This window comes from Rissa tridactyla, chromosome 9, assembly GCF_028500815.1.
Source record: "Rissa tridactyla isolate bRisTri1 chromosome 9, bRisTri1.patW.cur.20221130, whole genome shotgun sequence".
Lineage (NCBI taxonomy): Eukaryota > Metazoa > Chordata > Aves > Charadriiformes > Laridae > Rissa > Rissa tridactyla.
The window spans coordinates 33,644,945-33,663,063 of record NC_071474.1 but is presented as its reverse complement, the minus strand read 5'-3'; the positions used below and the strand labels follow the sequence as shown (position 1 = coordinate 33,663,063).

General features: G+C 36.6%; 1 protein-coding gene across 17 annotated transcripts in view; it reads left to right on the top strand.

Moving 5' to 3' along the window:
- ZNF711 (zinc finger protein 711) overlaps window positions 1–18,119 on the top strand; it is a 38,955-nt gene that overhangs the window by 10,721 nt on the left and 10,115 nt on the right. For 5 of the 17 annotated variants that reach the window (XM_054213677.1, XM_054213680.1, XM_054213678.1 and 2 more), the window contains 6 exons: window positions 5,428–5,586; window positions 8,881–9,027; window positions 9,621–9,758; window positions 11,173–11,220; window positions 11,803–11,946; window positions 12,407–15,254. In XM_054213677.1, the coding sequence (XP_054069652.1) occupies window positions 5,428–5,586; window positions 8,881–9,027; window positions 9,621–9,758; window positions 11,173–11,220; window positions 11,803–11,946; window positions 12,407–13,584 (1,814 nt within the window). In that variant the 3' untranslated portion in view covers window positions 13,585–15,254. Of the gene's footprint in view, window positions 1–1,281; window positions 1,702–1,802; window positions 1,892–5,427; window positions 5,587–8,880; window positions 9,028–9,620; window positions 9,759–11,172; window positions 11,221–11,802; window positions 11,947–12,406; window positions 15,255–15,527; window positions 16,075–16,878; window positions 16,992–18,119 lie in introns of those variants that run through there. The other 12 variants (XR_008468337.1, XR_008468336.1, XR_008468334.1 and 9 more) reach the window with 8 other exon arrangements.

Sequence of the window (18,119 nt, the reverse complement as noted above, 5' to 3'; positions counted from 1 at the left end):
AGTGTGATAAGTTTATCATTTTGTCAAGTGTTCTCAAGCCTGCTGATGGCTTTTGCAATGTTTTGAAGCCAGTTTGAGGCCTAGTTTTCAGCAAATTAGATTTACATATAAGTATAATCATGATATGCCTGAATAATCACAGCTGGAAGCTACATTATTAATCTAGAATTTTGTTTAAAGTAATAATTTTAGATAAATTATGGCAATCTCTTGCCTCTGCAAACTTTTGAGGCTGTGTTATGTGGGGTATGCCAGCTTGACCCAACAAAGTATCTGCTATTGATTTCTTTTCTCAGCAAAACTGAACTAGTCTTATGCAGTTGTTCATTTTTTGTTTTTTTTTTTTTTTTAAATGTTTTAAAACTAGCCTTGAATATTATGTTTATGAAGATAATCTGTTGTGTAGACTAGTTAAATGCCTCAGTTTATCAAGCAGTTTAAAACCCTTTTTATTTACTTACGTTTTTAAATTGTCAAATGTTCAGTAAATATTGTAGGAAGTTAATTTTATTATATTTCCTTTGGGGTGTATATATATAGGACTGTTGACCGTTTTTATAATGTAAATCACATCAAAATGATAGTATTTAAAGAATCTCAAAATACTTAGCTGTCTTATAATGAAATTTAGCATCTAAAATGGGGGGACTTTACATAAAATGACAGATAATGCCCGTAGGGAATACTGCCAGCTGTTCTGTGGAACACATTTTGGGGACTTCTAAAATACTACATTTGTGGGTGTGAAGCTGAGCTGAGTGTGGAATTTTAATTTATCGTATTCTTTTGTTGGGAGTTACAGTTTAAATATTCTGCAAGGCGATTTTTCACCATTTTAAGACAACATTCCTATGTAGATATTTTATGTGTAAATACTATTTGGAAAATAATACATTTGTCTTGATAGTACTGTAAACTAGTTGCGTATGATTTTGTAATTGGAAATTTTCACTAGAGGATTATCGCCACTCTGCTATCTCAGTGCAGATGAATTCAGCTTTTTTAAATTAGCCTTATAGGCATAAGACTTTAAGAACTTTTTTTGGTATGTTCACAATGGAATGCCACGGCACATGCACGATCCCTAGTTTTAAATCTCCAGATACTTGTTTAAAAGGGTCTGGTTAAAAATGAAATTAACACAAAATTAATGCATATGGTGTGATCGTGAACCTAATCCATCTCATCCTGAGATGGGAAAATTATGAACAGTACATCCCGTTTTGCCAGGGAGGAGTTAGCACACATGTCCCTTAAAGCATACCCTTTTTTGTTTTTCAGGTTTGCGATATTCAGACCCACAGCGGATTGCCAGCTCCCGATCCGTGTGTCGGCCCTGCATGCACTATGTTGGTGACCCACCAAAGAACAACACTGGAGCTGGCCTTTAGGGGTAAGGTACTGTTCCACCACCACCTCCTTTTTAGTATATTACAATACAGTGTTACATAATTTTCTAAACATTTTAATATTAATACTCCTATATTGTAACTTATGGGATATAAAATAAGTATAGCAGACATTAGAAAAATATGAAAAATTGTAAAGCCATGGGACTTATCTTGCCCTCATGTTATCCCTGTGGGCTCCTATGGTGGGTGTGATATCACCGGCATAGTGCATGCTGAGGCATCACGTGAATTGGGAGCTGGCAATCCACGGTGAATCTGGACATCACACACCTGAAAACAACGAAGTAAGGTAAGTTTAACATTGGAAATGTGCTGAGTTTTCCTTTAAACCTTGTTTATTCAGGGGGATTCAGCATATATTTATGAAGGTTCTCTGTTGTGTTTTTTCAGTTAATTTTAAGTGACGAGATAATAAATATGTAGTGCTTCTGGTGGATGAGTCAGATCTGGAAGACACTTGCATATTCCATTGACATAAAGTAAGCATTCCTGTTCCTGAGAACTGTCACTGGGAAAAGTCATCAGATAATTTAGCACCGATGGGTTAGCAGTCTGTGATTGAAGTCATATTGCTTAAACAATAGAATATTTTAATGATCTGTTTTTAAAAGAAGTCCTAGTATTTTGGAACTTGACAAAGATTACATGTCCTGCTGTGTTGATTGTTTTCTCCTTATCTAAATGTGTTTAAAAAATAGATTGAAACTATGAAATTTACTTCATATTAAGCAATAGCAATTGCAGATTTACTGCCTTTTTTTGTCGAGGTATTTGAAACAAAAGGCAACGTCTTACAAATGACAGTCTATATCATTTTCTCAGACCAATATATATTTTTCAAATTTTGTTATATTACACATTTGCTTTTTTAGAAAAGTGATTCCCGAGGCCCTGGATATACAGGCTTCCTGATATGTTTCCATTACTTCAGCTTAAATTTTGGAGACTGCAGATCTTTGAAAATACACAGGATGGTTGATGGTTTGGGAGTAACCACTAATTTTAAAAACAATGTTGTAAGTTTACACCTCTAAGACAGGGCTCCCTATTTTTTAAAGGATAATGAAGATTTGGGGGCTTTACTTGAAATGGTGAAACACAGCATATGGGCGTATATGCTACGTTCATGTATTTTACTTTATATTTTTGGCCGAAAATATTTATTCTTACGAAAATTGAAAAATTCCTCATATTTTTCTTTGTGTAATCTTTGTTGTGTTGCAACTGGTGTCCTGGTAAGGCAACTATCCAAATTTGTGTCGTTTTTATCTTATGTTATTTCACCAGATACATAGTGGTGTACAGTCATTGTCACCCAATAATAGTTATATAGTTGGAAATTTTTGCCATAAAGTAAACTTCCTATCACAAATATGTGATTACTCCACTGTTCAGTAGGAGGTTGCTGCTGTTAAATAACCTTCCAGTACAGAAATACTTATTTTCTCTGTTAAACTGATAATGCGTTATGTTTATAAAATTGATGAGTTTATAAAAAGTTGGTGTTGCTTGAGTTGCAGGTTTGAAAATAACTTCAATACCATCTACCAATTCTAAAATTACAGTAACAGCTTACAATTAGTGATTTTTTTCCACCCAGCCTTTAAATATTCTTTCTGCATTTTGGCAGTAAGTCTAGTCATACAGAGAGAGATATATATGTATGTGTGTGTATACATACATATATATATATATATAACCGCTCCTGCCTTGCATTATTAGTTACCTCCAGTCCTTCAAAGACTCATACATGCAGTGGAAATGCTCATAGTACTAAAATTAAACATATGTGTATTGTTTTGAAGAATATGGATAAGAAACTTTTAGAAGTTGCAGAAAAGAAAATAGTCTTCAATAAATTCAAGCATAGTAAATGTATGGAAATACTTTTTCCAAGATAGATAAGTATCTTTTAGCATCTTCCCTTTTCCTGTTAGTAGAGGATACATAATCCTCTCTTCTAGTAATTCCATTCTGGCAGCATAAAAAACTTCAATTAGCAGATGCAGTAACACTCCCATACTCCCATCCCATAAAAATGTCCTAATAACCTGGTGCTGGTAAACCTAAGTGTGAAAGGATTATGCCAAACTCTCTGCTGTGGCTTTCTCATCTGTGATGTTCATACTCACTGTTCTCGTTGTCCTGCAAGGTAACGTGAATGCCATGCAGTACATATCGCGTTCTAACAGGTTGAGGTGTTGATGTTGCTGGCGTTGATTTTAGTAGAGATTTGGAATGTTTTTTATTAAAAACCAACTCTTTTCCTGAGGAAATTTTAAATTTTTTTTCTACTGATCCAAGTTTGTTATTTTTTCGGCGATGCAATTCATCTCTTATTTACAAAAAAACCCAGCCGAAACATTGCATTTTTTTATTTTTTCCACTTAATTTTCATTAAAATGTATAATTTTCAGAGGTTCTAAAATGAAATCAAATGCTTATTTGTACTTACCTATGTTACATCTAGTTCTGTCCTCAATAACTCTTCCGATAGAGTTCAAGATTTGTGAAATAGAAATAAGGTTCCTCAGTGTGGGGATGACAGACAGTCATCCCCATGTGGATAGGTGTTTCCATGGAATCCTGTCCGTGAGTGGGAAGAGCTTAGTTTGGGATTGCTGTGGTGGATTCCTGCCCCGCTGCAGGAAAGGCATCTGCTCCTTTTCTAGCAGGTTCTGAAGCACCTCGGGTGACTGCCTGGAGTGTTAAGAAAAGCTTTAACTCCAGTTTATCTCAGTACACCAGGCTGTAGGCTGAAGTAGTGAAAAGCAGCTCTTCAAGAGCAGTCGTCACTGCACCGAGGGCAGGAAAGTTAGAGGGGGATTAGGAACCACTGCAGCCATCTCAAGGTAAGCCATCCTTTCCTCAGCAACCGGAGCCCTTGGCATCCGCATTGAGCAGACTCTATTCTCAGTCATGAAACACTACTGTCACTTTAATATTAATTTTATTTTTTTTTTACCTAGTATGCACATCTTTTAATGTTATGTATGCAGTAAATTGCTGTTTCCCTGCAATGTATTTAACTCAGATTTTGTTTACGTTTTGTGGAATTCTTCTCTATTTAGAGGACTTCAGTGGGTGTTAAGCATTGCACAGGTTTGTGTTCGCCATCTGCACAGCAGCTAATTTTATCCACTGAGAGAAGTGTGTTGGCAGTACATATGTCAGAAAGATGCTTAGTTCAGTGGCCTTCGTGTTGGCAGTTTGGGGTATATATATGGATATCTGTGTGAATACCCTTTTTACCAAAATAGTGTTACTTCTACACTTCCAATAGTTTGAATATAATTTTTGTTGTATAAATAAAATGGGCATTTTGAATATACACACCAAATAATCAGTGACTACGTTGCATACATACAGAATGAGAGGTCAGTTTCACATAGTAGTATTTGAATTTATTGTCACTGCATCTTTTAATCAGCTGTATATTATACAATAATCTTAATTAATTTATATGTTTTCAAATGAAAAAGTGGATAAAATAATGATTTATTTTAGGGTGAAGATGTAGTAAATTTTTTGATGCACACTCCTTTCACTGGGAATGTATTCCAAGCCATCATTCTTCATAAGAGTTTCAGCTACTAAATTTTAGTCACCAGTATCTCAGAGTAGTGAAACTTTTTGGGATTCTTAGACGGTAACAGGCAATTCTGTGTTAATTTGTGACATTTTTTGGTAGATGTTTAATTTTACTTACTGATACGTTTTTGCTTTCTAAGTGTGATAGTTTCAGACATAACCAATTACCACATGCTCTTTGATGACAAGCTCTTTCTTGTGTTCTTCACTCTAATTCTCGCTGTGTTTCCTGAGTTGCAATAAAAACGGTACTAGACTTCTGGAATCTCTTCTAAGTGTATTGAGATGAACTGTTTTGTGGAGGACATTTATGAATACAAACCTTTACTGTGCATGGGGATAATAGTGGAGAACATCATGCTACTGATTGTTTTGACTTTAACAAATGTCTTTGAACCTCATTATTATTCTCTTATCTTTGCAGTGGATGATGTTGGAGAAAAATTGGACCATATAGGAAGCACTCCCTTAAAAATCAGTACTGAGGTGACAAATGATGATGTTGCTAAAGATGATGGTTTTGGTTCAGAAGTTATCAAAGTGTACATATTTAAAGCTGAAGCTGAAGATGATGTCGAAATAGGTACCTTTTAAATTCTATGTATTCCTCCAGTAGTTTGAAGTTTTTCAAGGTCTTTTTGTTTGTTATTCTTAATTTCATGTAATCCAGTGACTGGAATGTTTTCTGGAATGTGACATTTGTGGAGGCTGCCCATACATAGTTAATACTGGGTGTACGTTAGTCTCAAGTTCTTTTTTGATTAGCACTATTTATTTTCATGCAACCAAAGCCCACATGTAGAAGTGGTTGGGTGCCTGCAGCTGTTTTTCAGCTGCTGCTTTTCATTGATATTGCAAGACTGCATGTCAGTACAGAAAAGCCTGTAGATTCCTGTCATTGAACAGTCTTTGGTGGCAGTGATGCAGAGAGAGGGGAAGATTGCTGGGGCTTTAGGCATATCGTCATTTCCAAACCTAAGCAAGAAACTCAGAATTGCTTTGCAGTTCTCTTTTGCAAAGGATAGATCCACAAACTTCCAGGTTCTTTGCAAGTACAGCTAACCCATGTTCTGTTCTTTGTAACTTGAAAAAGCAGAGTCCCTCTTACAGTTGTTCTCAGAGCTAAAACCTCTGGCTCATTCCACTTTACTGTTGACATTGAGGTACTGAAATTCTGCCTTACTGGAACGTATCTGGCCTGGAACCCCAGAGCCATTCACAGGACAACCCAGCCTGGCTCTGTTCTTCCTGGAGTAGAGAAGGGAGTTCATCTCCTGTAGGCTGGTAGCGTTGGCCTGGCTATGCTGTGAAAATCTTGGAACTTCAGATAGAACTGTGGATTAGATTAGCAAAGTCCTCCAATTAGTAACAACCCTGGCACTGTTTTTCAAGTAGCTTGAACTGCTACTTCAGGAAATTTTTGGCTGTATGATGCCATTAGTTTTCTTCTCTGAGAAACAGTTCATCTTTTCAGCTCAAATTAATGGCAGAGAAGGATTGTTCTGGGGATGATCAGACTCCTAGCCAACAGGGCAGTTGTCTTTGGTTTTCTCTCTCAGAGCAGGTTCAGAATTAGTTAAGACTGTCTTTTGAGTTGCTCGGTATCTTTTGCAGGATGATACAGTGTAGATTTTAGAACTTATTAATCAAGTCCTTCACAAGGTTGACAAAGTAGCTTTACATATTTTGCTATTGCATTTTGAATAGACAATATCTGATTCGGCTGAAGGTTAGTGAGTATTTCTGTTAAGGCCCTGGGATTTTCAGTATTTGATCCTTAATTCCTTTCAAGTATGAGAAAGAGGTTGTGAAGACCCATGTGCTTGCTAAGACTATGGGGAGAGGATCTAGAGAAGCAGCATGTTAACATCCTTTATCTATGGTTACATCTGTTTCATCTGCGGGTTCCTACATGAATTGCCAGACCCTGTTCTTGAAATACAGTTTTGCCTCTGGGGATAGGTTGTCAGTCTTGAGGGACAGACTGCTGATGCAGCAGCAGGAAGAATCAGAATCTCTTACGGCTGAAAACTAATTTACAGCGGGGGTGTTCTCATGAGCTGCTCTCAGTGCTTCTGATACAGCCATGAGGTGGTCCTGGCAAATTACCCTGTTCATTACTGGTGAGTACTTCCCCTTGAAAAGAGCTGATTGTGTTGATAATGTGCATTTGCTGGTCAGCATTAAGGAATACAGAAACTGAGATCAGTCAGCACGAAGAATATCGAAGATTCAAGTTTACCCATTAGCAGTAGCCTCTTGATCTTTTTGTACATAGGGTGGGGTGGAGAGCTGTTCTTAAGTGTCATCCATTTGCATTGCAGTCTAGTTACTTAGATAAATATCCTGTCAAAGCCACTTTCGGCAAAAATTATAAAAATGGGCTTGGGTGGCAAGGATGTTTAGTGAAATTTTCCATTTATAAAACACTTACAGGGAGTGATGGATCAATGTATTTGTGCGTGAGCCAACGCAGGCAGGACGCAGGGACAACTACAAAAACATGGATGAAATGCAAAGAGCGAATGTATTTTCATTACCTTGCAAAACGGGGGATGTCTGAAACAGCACCTGGGCAGAGGCGTACAAGCAGGAATGCAGGCACCATGGAGCTCGATCCTTGCTAGACAGTTACCTGTGCTTTTGCCTATATTTCAGAGATTCACACAGGTGTAGTTTACTACTGTGCATTGATCTTTCCCACAGCAGGGCAGGAACCTCAAGCATGTTTGATAGGGTGCCTCTGGGTCTCTCACAGGCCTGTGTTACGTAAACACAGATGTTCTACTTGTCAGGCACACAAGACTAAACGATTAGTATGATATGTGTGATTTTCTACACCCAAGCTGCAAGTCACTTCAGTATGTTTACAGTCCTCCTTTACACTCTTCCATTATTTTCCCACAATTTGATTTGAATTCAACCACCTAGCTATCAGGATCATTCATAGTAGTGAACAAGGACTCTTGGTGTACTTGGTGTTAGCTTGTTCTGCCATGGTCTGCAGCTTCTCTACTCACTATTCAGTCCCTGAGACACATGGAAGACTAAACATCAGGATGTTTCTGACACCTCTCTCTGACTCAAGCATCAATATCAAGTTCCAAATTGGAACTTTTTCTTTTGCCTCTGTTCAAGTAAGTCAGTGGGCCAAAGCGTGAGTCACCTGGAGTGGGACTGTGTGGGCACTTTTTCTCATTTCCTTCTTTCCAACTGCTGCTCTTCAGATTGTGTTTTCTCTAGGGATTCGGTGCATCACCTTACCTCCCTGCTAGCCTGTTTCTCTAGATAATGTTCTTGCTGTCGAAATAATTGGCAGTAACAGTTGCTCTGTCATGGTTTGACATGTGTGACCCTGGTATAAGTTACTACTCAATCTTGTTAATGAGTCTGGGAAATAACACATTAGAATCTTTGTAGGAAAAATTACTTTAGAATCAGTTTCTGCAAGATGAGTAAATATAATTTGGAAGAGGGATAAGAATTAGCTGTTCACATCTCAAGAGAGAATTTAAAGTCTGTGTTCTGGGCAAGATTACGGTTACAGTAATTTTTTGGTGGGCATGGGCAGGTGTATGTTTCCAGTCACACTGAGTTCACTGCTAGCATGCGTAAAAGCCTCTTGATCCTTCTTGGGTAGTAGTTGTTCAGTCTTGAATTTATCAGGAGACACTGAGAAAACTTTTTACTTATCTACCCCTAAGTATCAAACTTGCATGATTTTATGACAGACATGGATGTTAAAACATTCACTTGGAGTTTTACAAAATAGCTTTGTTGTAAATAAGAAAAAAACACTTAAATCTGAAATTAATCTTAACAGTGGCTTTTTTTTTTTTAACGTTTACTTAACGTGTTTAACTTCTTTTTGTTAAAGGTGGGACAGAAATTGTCACAGAGAGTGACTTTCACAATGGACATTCTGTAGCTGGAGTAATTGAACAAGGAGGTGTTGGTAGAATGCAGCGAGAAAAAATGGTTTACATGGCTGTTAAGGACTCTTCTCAGGAAGATGAAGATATTAGTAAGCATAATAAGAAACATTTTTGTTTCTCATGCTGTTTTGTACAACAATATAAACATCATTCTCAAGGACTTTCTTAATTTTTCTGAAGGATTCTTCAGCCTGAAGTAGTAGAAAACTAAGCTCACCTTCCTTAAAAATAAAGAGCAGGCTATGATTATTTTAAAGTGATGTGGATAAATGCACTTTGTGCATGCTGTATGCAATCATTTCATTATGTATATTAAATTTAACATGTCCATGGATTAAGTTAATGAGGTTAGTCAAATTTCTAATTTTTCTGTTTTCCTACTGTGAATTGCCTTGTTTAAACAGCTTTCTGGCAAAGTGGCAAATAAATGTCATCAGTTACAAGTTTGTAAGTTTGTATGTTTGAATCTTATGTTGGTATTTATTTTGGATTTATTGACATGTGTTTTCTCTCTTTAAGGAATGTCTGAATAAACAATGATCCCCTAAGGGAAGGGGTGGTTCTAAATGCCCAAGGAAGAAAAGTAATTTATAACGGGTATCAATCGGAGAGCAAATTAAATGAAGGAAAATTTAGGATGAGCAGAATAAAATTAAAGATTTATTCTTCTCCTTTAATCCAGGCTGTGCTGAAATAGCAGATGAAGTTTATATGGAAGTTATTGTAGGCGAAGAAGAAGCTACATCACTTCCAGAGACACAGCTTGAAGACTCTGGCGTGAATAAAACTTTTGTCCCTGTTGCTTGGGCTGCTGCTTACGGTAGGAATCTGTATGCGTATTTTCCGAAAATACTTTCCATTATTTTTTCCGTAGTCTAGCTTCCAGAATTTCTGAGCAAATGTGATAATCTCTCACCTTTCCCTAGTGGTTTGGAAACAGCTCCTTCTGGTCTTTTTAGCAGTGTCAGTTAGCAGAATTAAGTGATGTAAAAAATGATTTTGACCTAATTCGTGACATTTTGCACATAAGGTCCTTAGGTTTTGCAGTTCAATGTGAAGAAAACAATTCCATTTTTTTCATTGTTTTTTTTTTCCCAATGCTGGCCTGTTAGACAGTTACAAATTACTTTAGTAGTTGATTGTCTTGTGTATAATGAATGGGTTGCTATATGTTGAGTTTTATGAAGTAGAAAGGAAAGCTGTTAGGAGACTTTTTATACTGTTCTTGATTCTGGCTCAGATCTACAGAGTGTTTGGGGTTTAATGGTTAAGTTGGCTATTGAGGGTTTTACAAAAACAAGAATAGCTTAAGTATTTTACATTAGCTAGGAGGAAGGGGAAATAACTTTAAAAAGGGAACATTAGGAATAAATGTGTAAACGTGTTCCTAATAATTTCAGTTTATGTATCTGTTTTAAGCCTGTTAGCCCTTCAGATTAGAACCAAAAAAAAAAAAATAGGTAATTTGTTCTCTGCAGCCAATGCTTCAGGTAGTAGACGTGCCTTATCAGGATATATTGCGAATTCTGAAAGTTCTTTTATTTCATATTTATTCTTTTCTCGGGTTTTGGCATGTTACATGTATATTCAGAAGGTATCAGTTCATCCATAGTTTATGGTAAAACTGGTTAAAAGTTGTTGGCATAATATTTCTGAGCACAGTAGTTGGGCTGATAACGTGGTTCAGAATCACAGAGCTGTGGCACATAGCAGTAAACACTTTCAGTCCAGAATGAGGAATACACTCTTAAGGTATTATTTCTCCACCTCCCAGAACTTTGTATTGCCTCATATCGATGAGTAGTGAGCGGCTGATAAGGTGTAAGTCTTCTTATCTGCCTAGTTCTGCTCCAGAAAGATAAAGTACTTCGATCTCAAGATCAAATTGTGGATTTAGGATAACTTCGTTTCTGGAATAGTGTCTCAGGTTATTTATGAGGTTAAAAGTTTTTGGAAACAAGCATATTAATTATGAGAAGCAGGAAAGACAGTCAGCATGGTAAGCATGCAAACAGAGCTTTAGTGAATAATAACTATTCACAAAGATGTGATTTTATTTCCTGGGGCTCATAATTCCAAAATACCGAACTGATTGTGAACTGCATGTCTCATTTTGGATAGAGTTAAGCTGTTACTTACTAGCTAAGTTAGTTTTCTGTCATTATCAGACTTTCAAAGGCATCCTCTTTAAAAACAATTTTAATTTATAATGACTAAAATACCATTTTCTGCAGGAGATGAAAGAAGGCTACCCAGAAGATATGAAGATGGTCAAGCGGCAGGTAAGAACATGTAACTGTGCTTGGTATAGCATTAAAACTAACTTGCTGTCTTTGAAAAATATATACATTTGTGTGTCAGTTCTCCTCATCAGTGAATGCAAAAAATTATCCATAGAGTATATATTGAGGGATTCCCCAGTCGTTCTCTACTGTTTTGAAATGAAAACAATTCTAGACGCATTGTAGGCCTTCAGAGTGGGTGGGGAGGTCGGGAGGATCTGCCAGGTTATTTAATACAGTTTTGTAGTCAGAAAAGAGGTAATGCAGTTGTTAAGAAGTAAACCTAAGTTAAATAAAAGGAAACAACCAGCATAATTGCATAATTTGTAGGAAATTAATGTCTTCAGAAGTATGAGAAATCAAAGAGTATACTTGAATATTAATCAATATTTAAATAATTATATTCTTGACTTCTGCTAGCAAAGATAGATGGTGCTTTATATTGGCTTTTTATATACGTTCATTGTAAAGAATGGGCAATATTTTTTAAAGAGAGTAGATAGGCGCTGTGCAATTCCAGTCATCAGTCCCAAAGAAAAAAGTTGTTTAAGGTTTTTTATGGTGTTTAATTTTTGTTTCTAGGAAATAACTTGGATACACGATTAGAAAACAAAAACGGTAATGCAACACAATACCTGCAGATTTGTGATAGCATTAGCACTAATAGAGTGCTAAAACAAAAAACCAAGAAAAGGAGGAGAGGAGAGGCCAGGCAATGGCAAACAGGTAAACACTGTATGGTTATGCGTATTGTCATGGAGTGGCACTTACTCCTGTACTATTCCTTTTTTTTTCAAGCTGGTGCAGAATTGAAAAATAGAAATGGTGATTTGCATATTTCCTGTGTCCTTCCCCCCTCCAATTCTGTGCAGAGAAAATGTAATAATTTTTGCTATTCAAAGTCAGTACGCTTAGGGCTGATGCAATTCATTCGAATTTTGCAAACTATTAAAAAGTAATCATGGATATATTCACTGCAAATATGATATTACTGATCTGTTCAAGCAGTTTCTAAAACAAAACTATATAAACTATAGGTGCTGTGGATTGGTTGTTTTTAAACTACTGAACCATTCTCTGCTGCAAGTGTAAGTGCATGAAATCTGAACAGCAGTTGGCTGATTTATAACTTCTTAATCAGTAAATTTGTTTCCTTCATAACTTGTTTTTGTTTGTTTAAAAACAGCTGTTATAATAGGTCCTGATGGACAGCCCTTAACAGTTTACCCTTGTCATATTTGTGGGAAAAAATTTAAATCCAGAGGATTCTTGAAAAGGCATATGAAGAATCATCCAGATCATATGATTAAGAAGAAATACCAGTGTACAGACTGTGACTTTACAACTAACAAAAAAGTAAGTTTCCACAATCATCTGGAAAGCCATAAACTTATAAATAAAGTTGATAAAACCCATGAGTTTACAGAATATACAAGAAGATACAGAGAAGCAAGCCCGTTGAGTTCTAATAAACTAATACTGAGGGACAAGGAGCCTAAGCTACACAAGTGCAAATATTGTGACTATGAAACTGCAGAGCAGGGACTACTCAATAGACATCTGCTTGCAGTTCACAGTAAGAACTTCCCTCACGTGTGTGTGGAGTGTGGGAAAGGATTCCGTCATCCATCAGAGCTGAAAAAGCATATGAGGACCCACACTGGGGAAAAGCCATACCAGTGTCAGCACTGTGTCTTCAGGTGCGCTGATCAGTCCAATCTGAAAACTCACATCAAAACCAAACACGGGACTGATTTGCCATTTAAATGTGAGCACTGTCCCCAGGCGTTCGCAGATGAAAAAGAACTGCAGCAGCACACAGAATTATTTCAAGGGCATAAGACTCATCAGTGTCCACATTGTGACCATAAGAGCACCAATTCAAGTGACCTGAAGCGACACATTATTTCAGTTCACACAAAGGATTTTCCCCACAAATGCGAGGTATGTGAAAAAGGCTTCCATCGTCCATCTGAGCTCAAAAAGCATAGTGAAACCCATAAAGGTAAAAAGATACATCAGTGTAGACACTGTGACTTTAAAACATCAGATCCTTTTGTACTTAGTGGGCATATCCTCTCAGTTCACACCAAGGACCTGCCTTTTAAATGCAAAAGATGTAAAAGAGGATTTAGGCAGCAAAATGAACTTAAGAAGCACATGAAGACCCACAGTGGAAGAAAAGTTTATCAGTGCCAGTATTGTGACTATAGCACTACAGATGCGTCAGGCTTTAAACGACATGTAATATCAATACACACAAAAGACTATCCACATAGGTGTGAGTATTGCAAAAAGGGATTCCGTAGACCATCTGAAAAAAATCAGCATATAATGAGGCACCACAAAGAGGCCATAATGTAATATATGACCTCAAGAAGGAAGCAATTTAGAAACTGTGATATGCTAATTGGGGAAAAAAAAATCTCATGAACTGTTTCTCCTGGTTTCAAAGCTTGATATTAAATCATAACTTTACATTCTTTGTATTAAAAGTCTTAAAAGTATTAGGGTTGACAGGGGATCTCATAGCCCTATGATTGTTGCTTATCAGAACCTAAAGAGCACTATAGAATGCAGAAGGATGGATGAATGTCTTAAATTTGCAGAAAGATGAATGAATGTCTTCAATTTAATAATATTACACATTGTTAAGGTATAGAAGACAAACCGAAGATGATTGTGTTATCCATTTTGTCAGTAACAGCATTTGTCTCCAATATGAAAACGGTTCAGATGTATGGTGGGGTTATTTACAAATTGTTTGCAAAGGCAACGGAGTCTAACTTCTTGTGCGGTTTTGCAAGGAGAGTATTAGTCAGTCACTTGATCGTCATGTTTTTAAATCGTGCCTGGAAATTAAATTCCAGAACTGGTCAAATTTGGGGGGTTGACCCTTTTTTCTTTTTTTAAAAACATTTCATTGGGAAACTTTTTTGTTTCCTTTATTAGTTTAGGTCCAACAAGTAATTTTTTTAATGGTTTTCAAAGCTGCTAACCTACTTCATTGCAGGATATGATGTTTAAAATATAGCATTATGTTATGATCTCAAAGGTGGTGTTCTGGTGCTAGGGTTAAAGATGTGTATGTATATAATTTCCCTTTTTTATCTGAAACTACAGTTGAATGTTGTTCAGTATGGCACATATAACAAAATTAACTTTAAATTTGACCTTTTCTTTTTAAAGGATAAAATGGATGCAGCTTGGTAGTGTTGTGACTCAACACTGATATTTTTTTTTTCACCTACTTTAAAATCTTCTCTAAAAAGAATATTAAAAACAAAGTTGAAAAATGTAAGGGTTTTTTAATTAAAATTCAGAGTACTTAGAAGTTCATTAGGGCAGTGTTCTTAACAGGTAGGACTATTATTGTCCTACCTCCTAATATGAAATTTTCAATATAGACATAAAATTGCACCTTTTAATCAATTCTTTAAAAAAAATCTATACCATACTATAAACATGCATTTTCAATCTGTAAGAAAGTATATATGCAGTATTTAACCAGAAAAAATATGCTGCCACTAGAGTTTGGAGGTGGATCTTCAGTTTACAGTGTATACATTTAAAATATGCATCCCTTTAAACAATGCTTTGTGTTAGCATGCTGCAAATCAAATGGCGCTTAATATAACAAGCTGGTCTAGGGCTATTTAATGAAAAACCTGTTCATAAATGTTATGCATATAATGTGTATTTTTTACTTTTTTAGTTGCTTCATGTTTGCACACAGCTGTTCACATGATAAATTGTAACTTCATGCTATATTGTGGCTTTGTGTTTCAGATAATGTTCATATTTTGTTTTTGCACCAGATGAGAATCAGTTCCTTGAGAATAAATTTTTTTTATATTTCTAAACTTCAGAAAGTTAAATTTGGGAAATCTCTTAGAAAAATAAGTGTTTTATGTGGCTGTAAAAAATGATGTACACGCTGTAAAATAAGATTGTCACTGTTATGTGGGATTATTATTTCTAAATGTGTTACTCATCGTAACGGGCATACAATAAAACGCATCTCTTGCACTCCATATTTTTTGGAGTTTGCTTTTCATTTGTGGTGCTTAGGAAAGCCTCATTCTGTGTAAACTTGCCTAATATTTTTAATGTGATTCACTAATGAATAATGCATTAACATTTCAAGGAAGCAGGTTACTTGAGGTATATTTATCAGGTTGTCGTGGGGAGAGTATTGGAGTTTTATTTGACTAACCCTTTAAAGTTACAGGTAATGTACTCGTGCTTGCTTCTAAAGTAATTATGAAATGTGATACTGACATTCCCTTGAAATTTTTTCCTTTAAGTAAAGAGAACATAAAACTACTCATATTTTGGGAAAAGCCAGGTAGGTTTTTTTCTTTTTATCTGTGTAATAATTACAGCTTGCAAAAATGAAATACTAAAAATATTGCTTTCTTAATTTTCCTCTCTTTTAGAATACTTGAATTATGACATCAGTAATAGATTAAAAAATTAAGAGTGTGATTTTAAATGAACTCTTCATCAAGGATTTCCAGCAGGCTTTTAGCCAGTGAACTTGTAGGTTGTGTACTAAAAACCAGAAATGATGCAGACATGAACTTACTTATCTGGATTTTGTTTGTAGTACTTTTTTTTCTATGTCCAGCAATCGAAGGAGGAGGCCGTAGCATTCAAAAAGTCTTAAGAGATTAAAGTTTTGGTTTGTTATGTTTTGTTGACAATTGTAATGCTTTATTCCTGAACATGATATTGAATACATAGACTGAAGGAGTTTCTTCATAGCAGACTGAAGATGATCATTCTGACTGTGACAAAGCACACATCCATGCCGCCTCATTTGTCCCCCTTACAGATGGACCAAATTATCAGGTACTTGAGTATTTTAAACATTTTCTTTAGCCAACTTTGTAAAAAGACTTAATCCCACATTGTTTAAGAGTCCGTCACAGTTCGTGGGGTACAGAGCACAATGTGGGGGCTAGAAATGACAGAAATTAAATTTCTGGAGAGCCAATATTGTAGAGAGTGGTATGAAATCTGAACATGATGCTTTTAAGCGTTGCATTCACGTCATGTTGTGATACCTTTTATTATTCATACTTGATATTTACTGGTGACCTGTATTAACGTTTACATTTTACAATGTATGTTAGAGGAGAACAGTAGTGTTTCTTCCAAGGAGTGCAGTGAAAGGCTTTGACCTTTACACATCTGATAGTTTAAAATTACTTTTGCGGATTAATTCTTTCTGTGATGAACAGTTGTTTAGTGTAAGATTGTTGTTTGGTTTGGTTGTTTGGGTCAGTTGTTTAGTTCAGAGTCAGTGACCTTTTGGAACATTAAAATCTGTGAGGAACATGGGTTTTGAGATGTGAGGGAGAGATTAGAGGTTGCAAATACTAAAAATTAAGTTGGTTATTATCAACTACGCTACAAGTACGGGCAAGTGTGTAGGACTTGAAGCAGGTGCAGACTAGTACAATCTGTGTGTGAGCCCTGCTTTTGGTGATGGCTGCGTGGAGAAACAGTTGTTAAATTTGGCAGGATGGTTGCAGGCAGCCTTGTCCAATGTGAGGTCTCAAGATGAGTTACCACTTTCCTTTAGTTGGCTTATTGCATTAGCATTTTGAACATTTCTTTGTACTAATTGTTTGTCTCTTCTTCTCTCCATAGCGTATGGACAATGAAACCTCGCTAAGGAGGAGGACACTGGAAACAAAGCCTATCAAAGAGAGGAAAAGCCCTGAGACTTAACCCACAGTGTTACAGTTAATGGATTGCTGCCTGTATGTTGTTAAATTTCAAACAGTTTAATAAGTTTGTCCGACTTTTTTCTTGAGTGGTGGTTTTAAAATTCAGTAGCTTATGATACTGCTGGAGAGTGTGTAATTCTCCTTGGCCCTTTGCTGGTTCTGTCCGGTGCTCTTCAGATGTTAATGACTTGAGGCTGAACTTGTTTGAAATTCCCACCAGTGCTTCTGCTTCCAGAATTGACATCTTTCTGTATAGCTGCGGATGTTGAAGCTTCTTGTAACTGTCCAAGCTGGATGGTGAATAGGTGAAGGAGGGGCTTGAAGCTGTTAGGAGGGCACTGGTGTTTTGTTTTTTTTTAAAAAAGAAGTAATTCTGTGATACGGATGGAAGGGGGAAGGAATCAACAAGAAAAGACCTGTGCGGTGTGTTGCAGGTGTGACACTGGGGCTGTGGAGGGAAGGGTGTAGAAGTTGGGGTTAAGGAAGGGAAAACAAAGGTATGTCCCTGCTAAATGCAGAGAACCCCGAGAGGAAGTGGTACAATATTGAATGCTCTTACTTTGTGTGTGGTGTTTGAGTAATTTAGGATCTTATAACATATATATCTTGTGTATGTATTCATCCAACACAAGATAAGACTCAGGCAGAACCTTTTTTTTTCCTTCAGCTGTGTTTCCCCGGTAACTGAAATGCTGTGTTAAAGCAAGCAGTTGGTTGGTATTCTTGACGTAAGATTTTACTAGGAAGTGGCATTTTAAATTTTCTGAAATATAAGAATAAAATTTCACCTGAGCAGTTTGAGGCACAGTTCCTAGATACTTTTCAGTGCACTTTCCCAGTAAATACTTAAGAGAATTGATGATGGCTGTTTTATTGTTACTGTGGAGGTGTCATGATTTTAAAAACGCACTATGTCAAATTGCAGTAAAACTCTTGTATCTCAGTACTTCCACAGACCCTTGCTCTGTATAGTCTGTACTTCTGCCCTGCCTGGCTCCCTCCGAGCTGGCAGCAAGCTGCCTCCCGTTACCCAAACTGATGAAGCCTTTAGGATGAGATGAAATGCTCTACAGGCAGGTCCTGCTTATTCCTTTTCAAAGCCGATGAGTTCCTAAGCGGTGGTAGGAAGCAAGTCAAGGAGAGACACTACCACCACCCGTA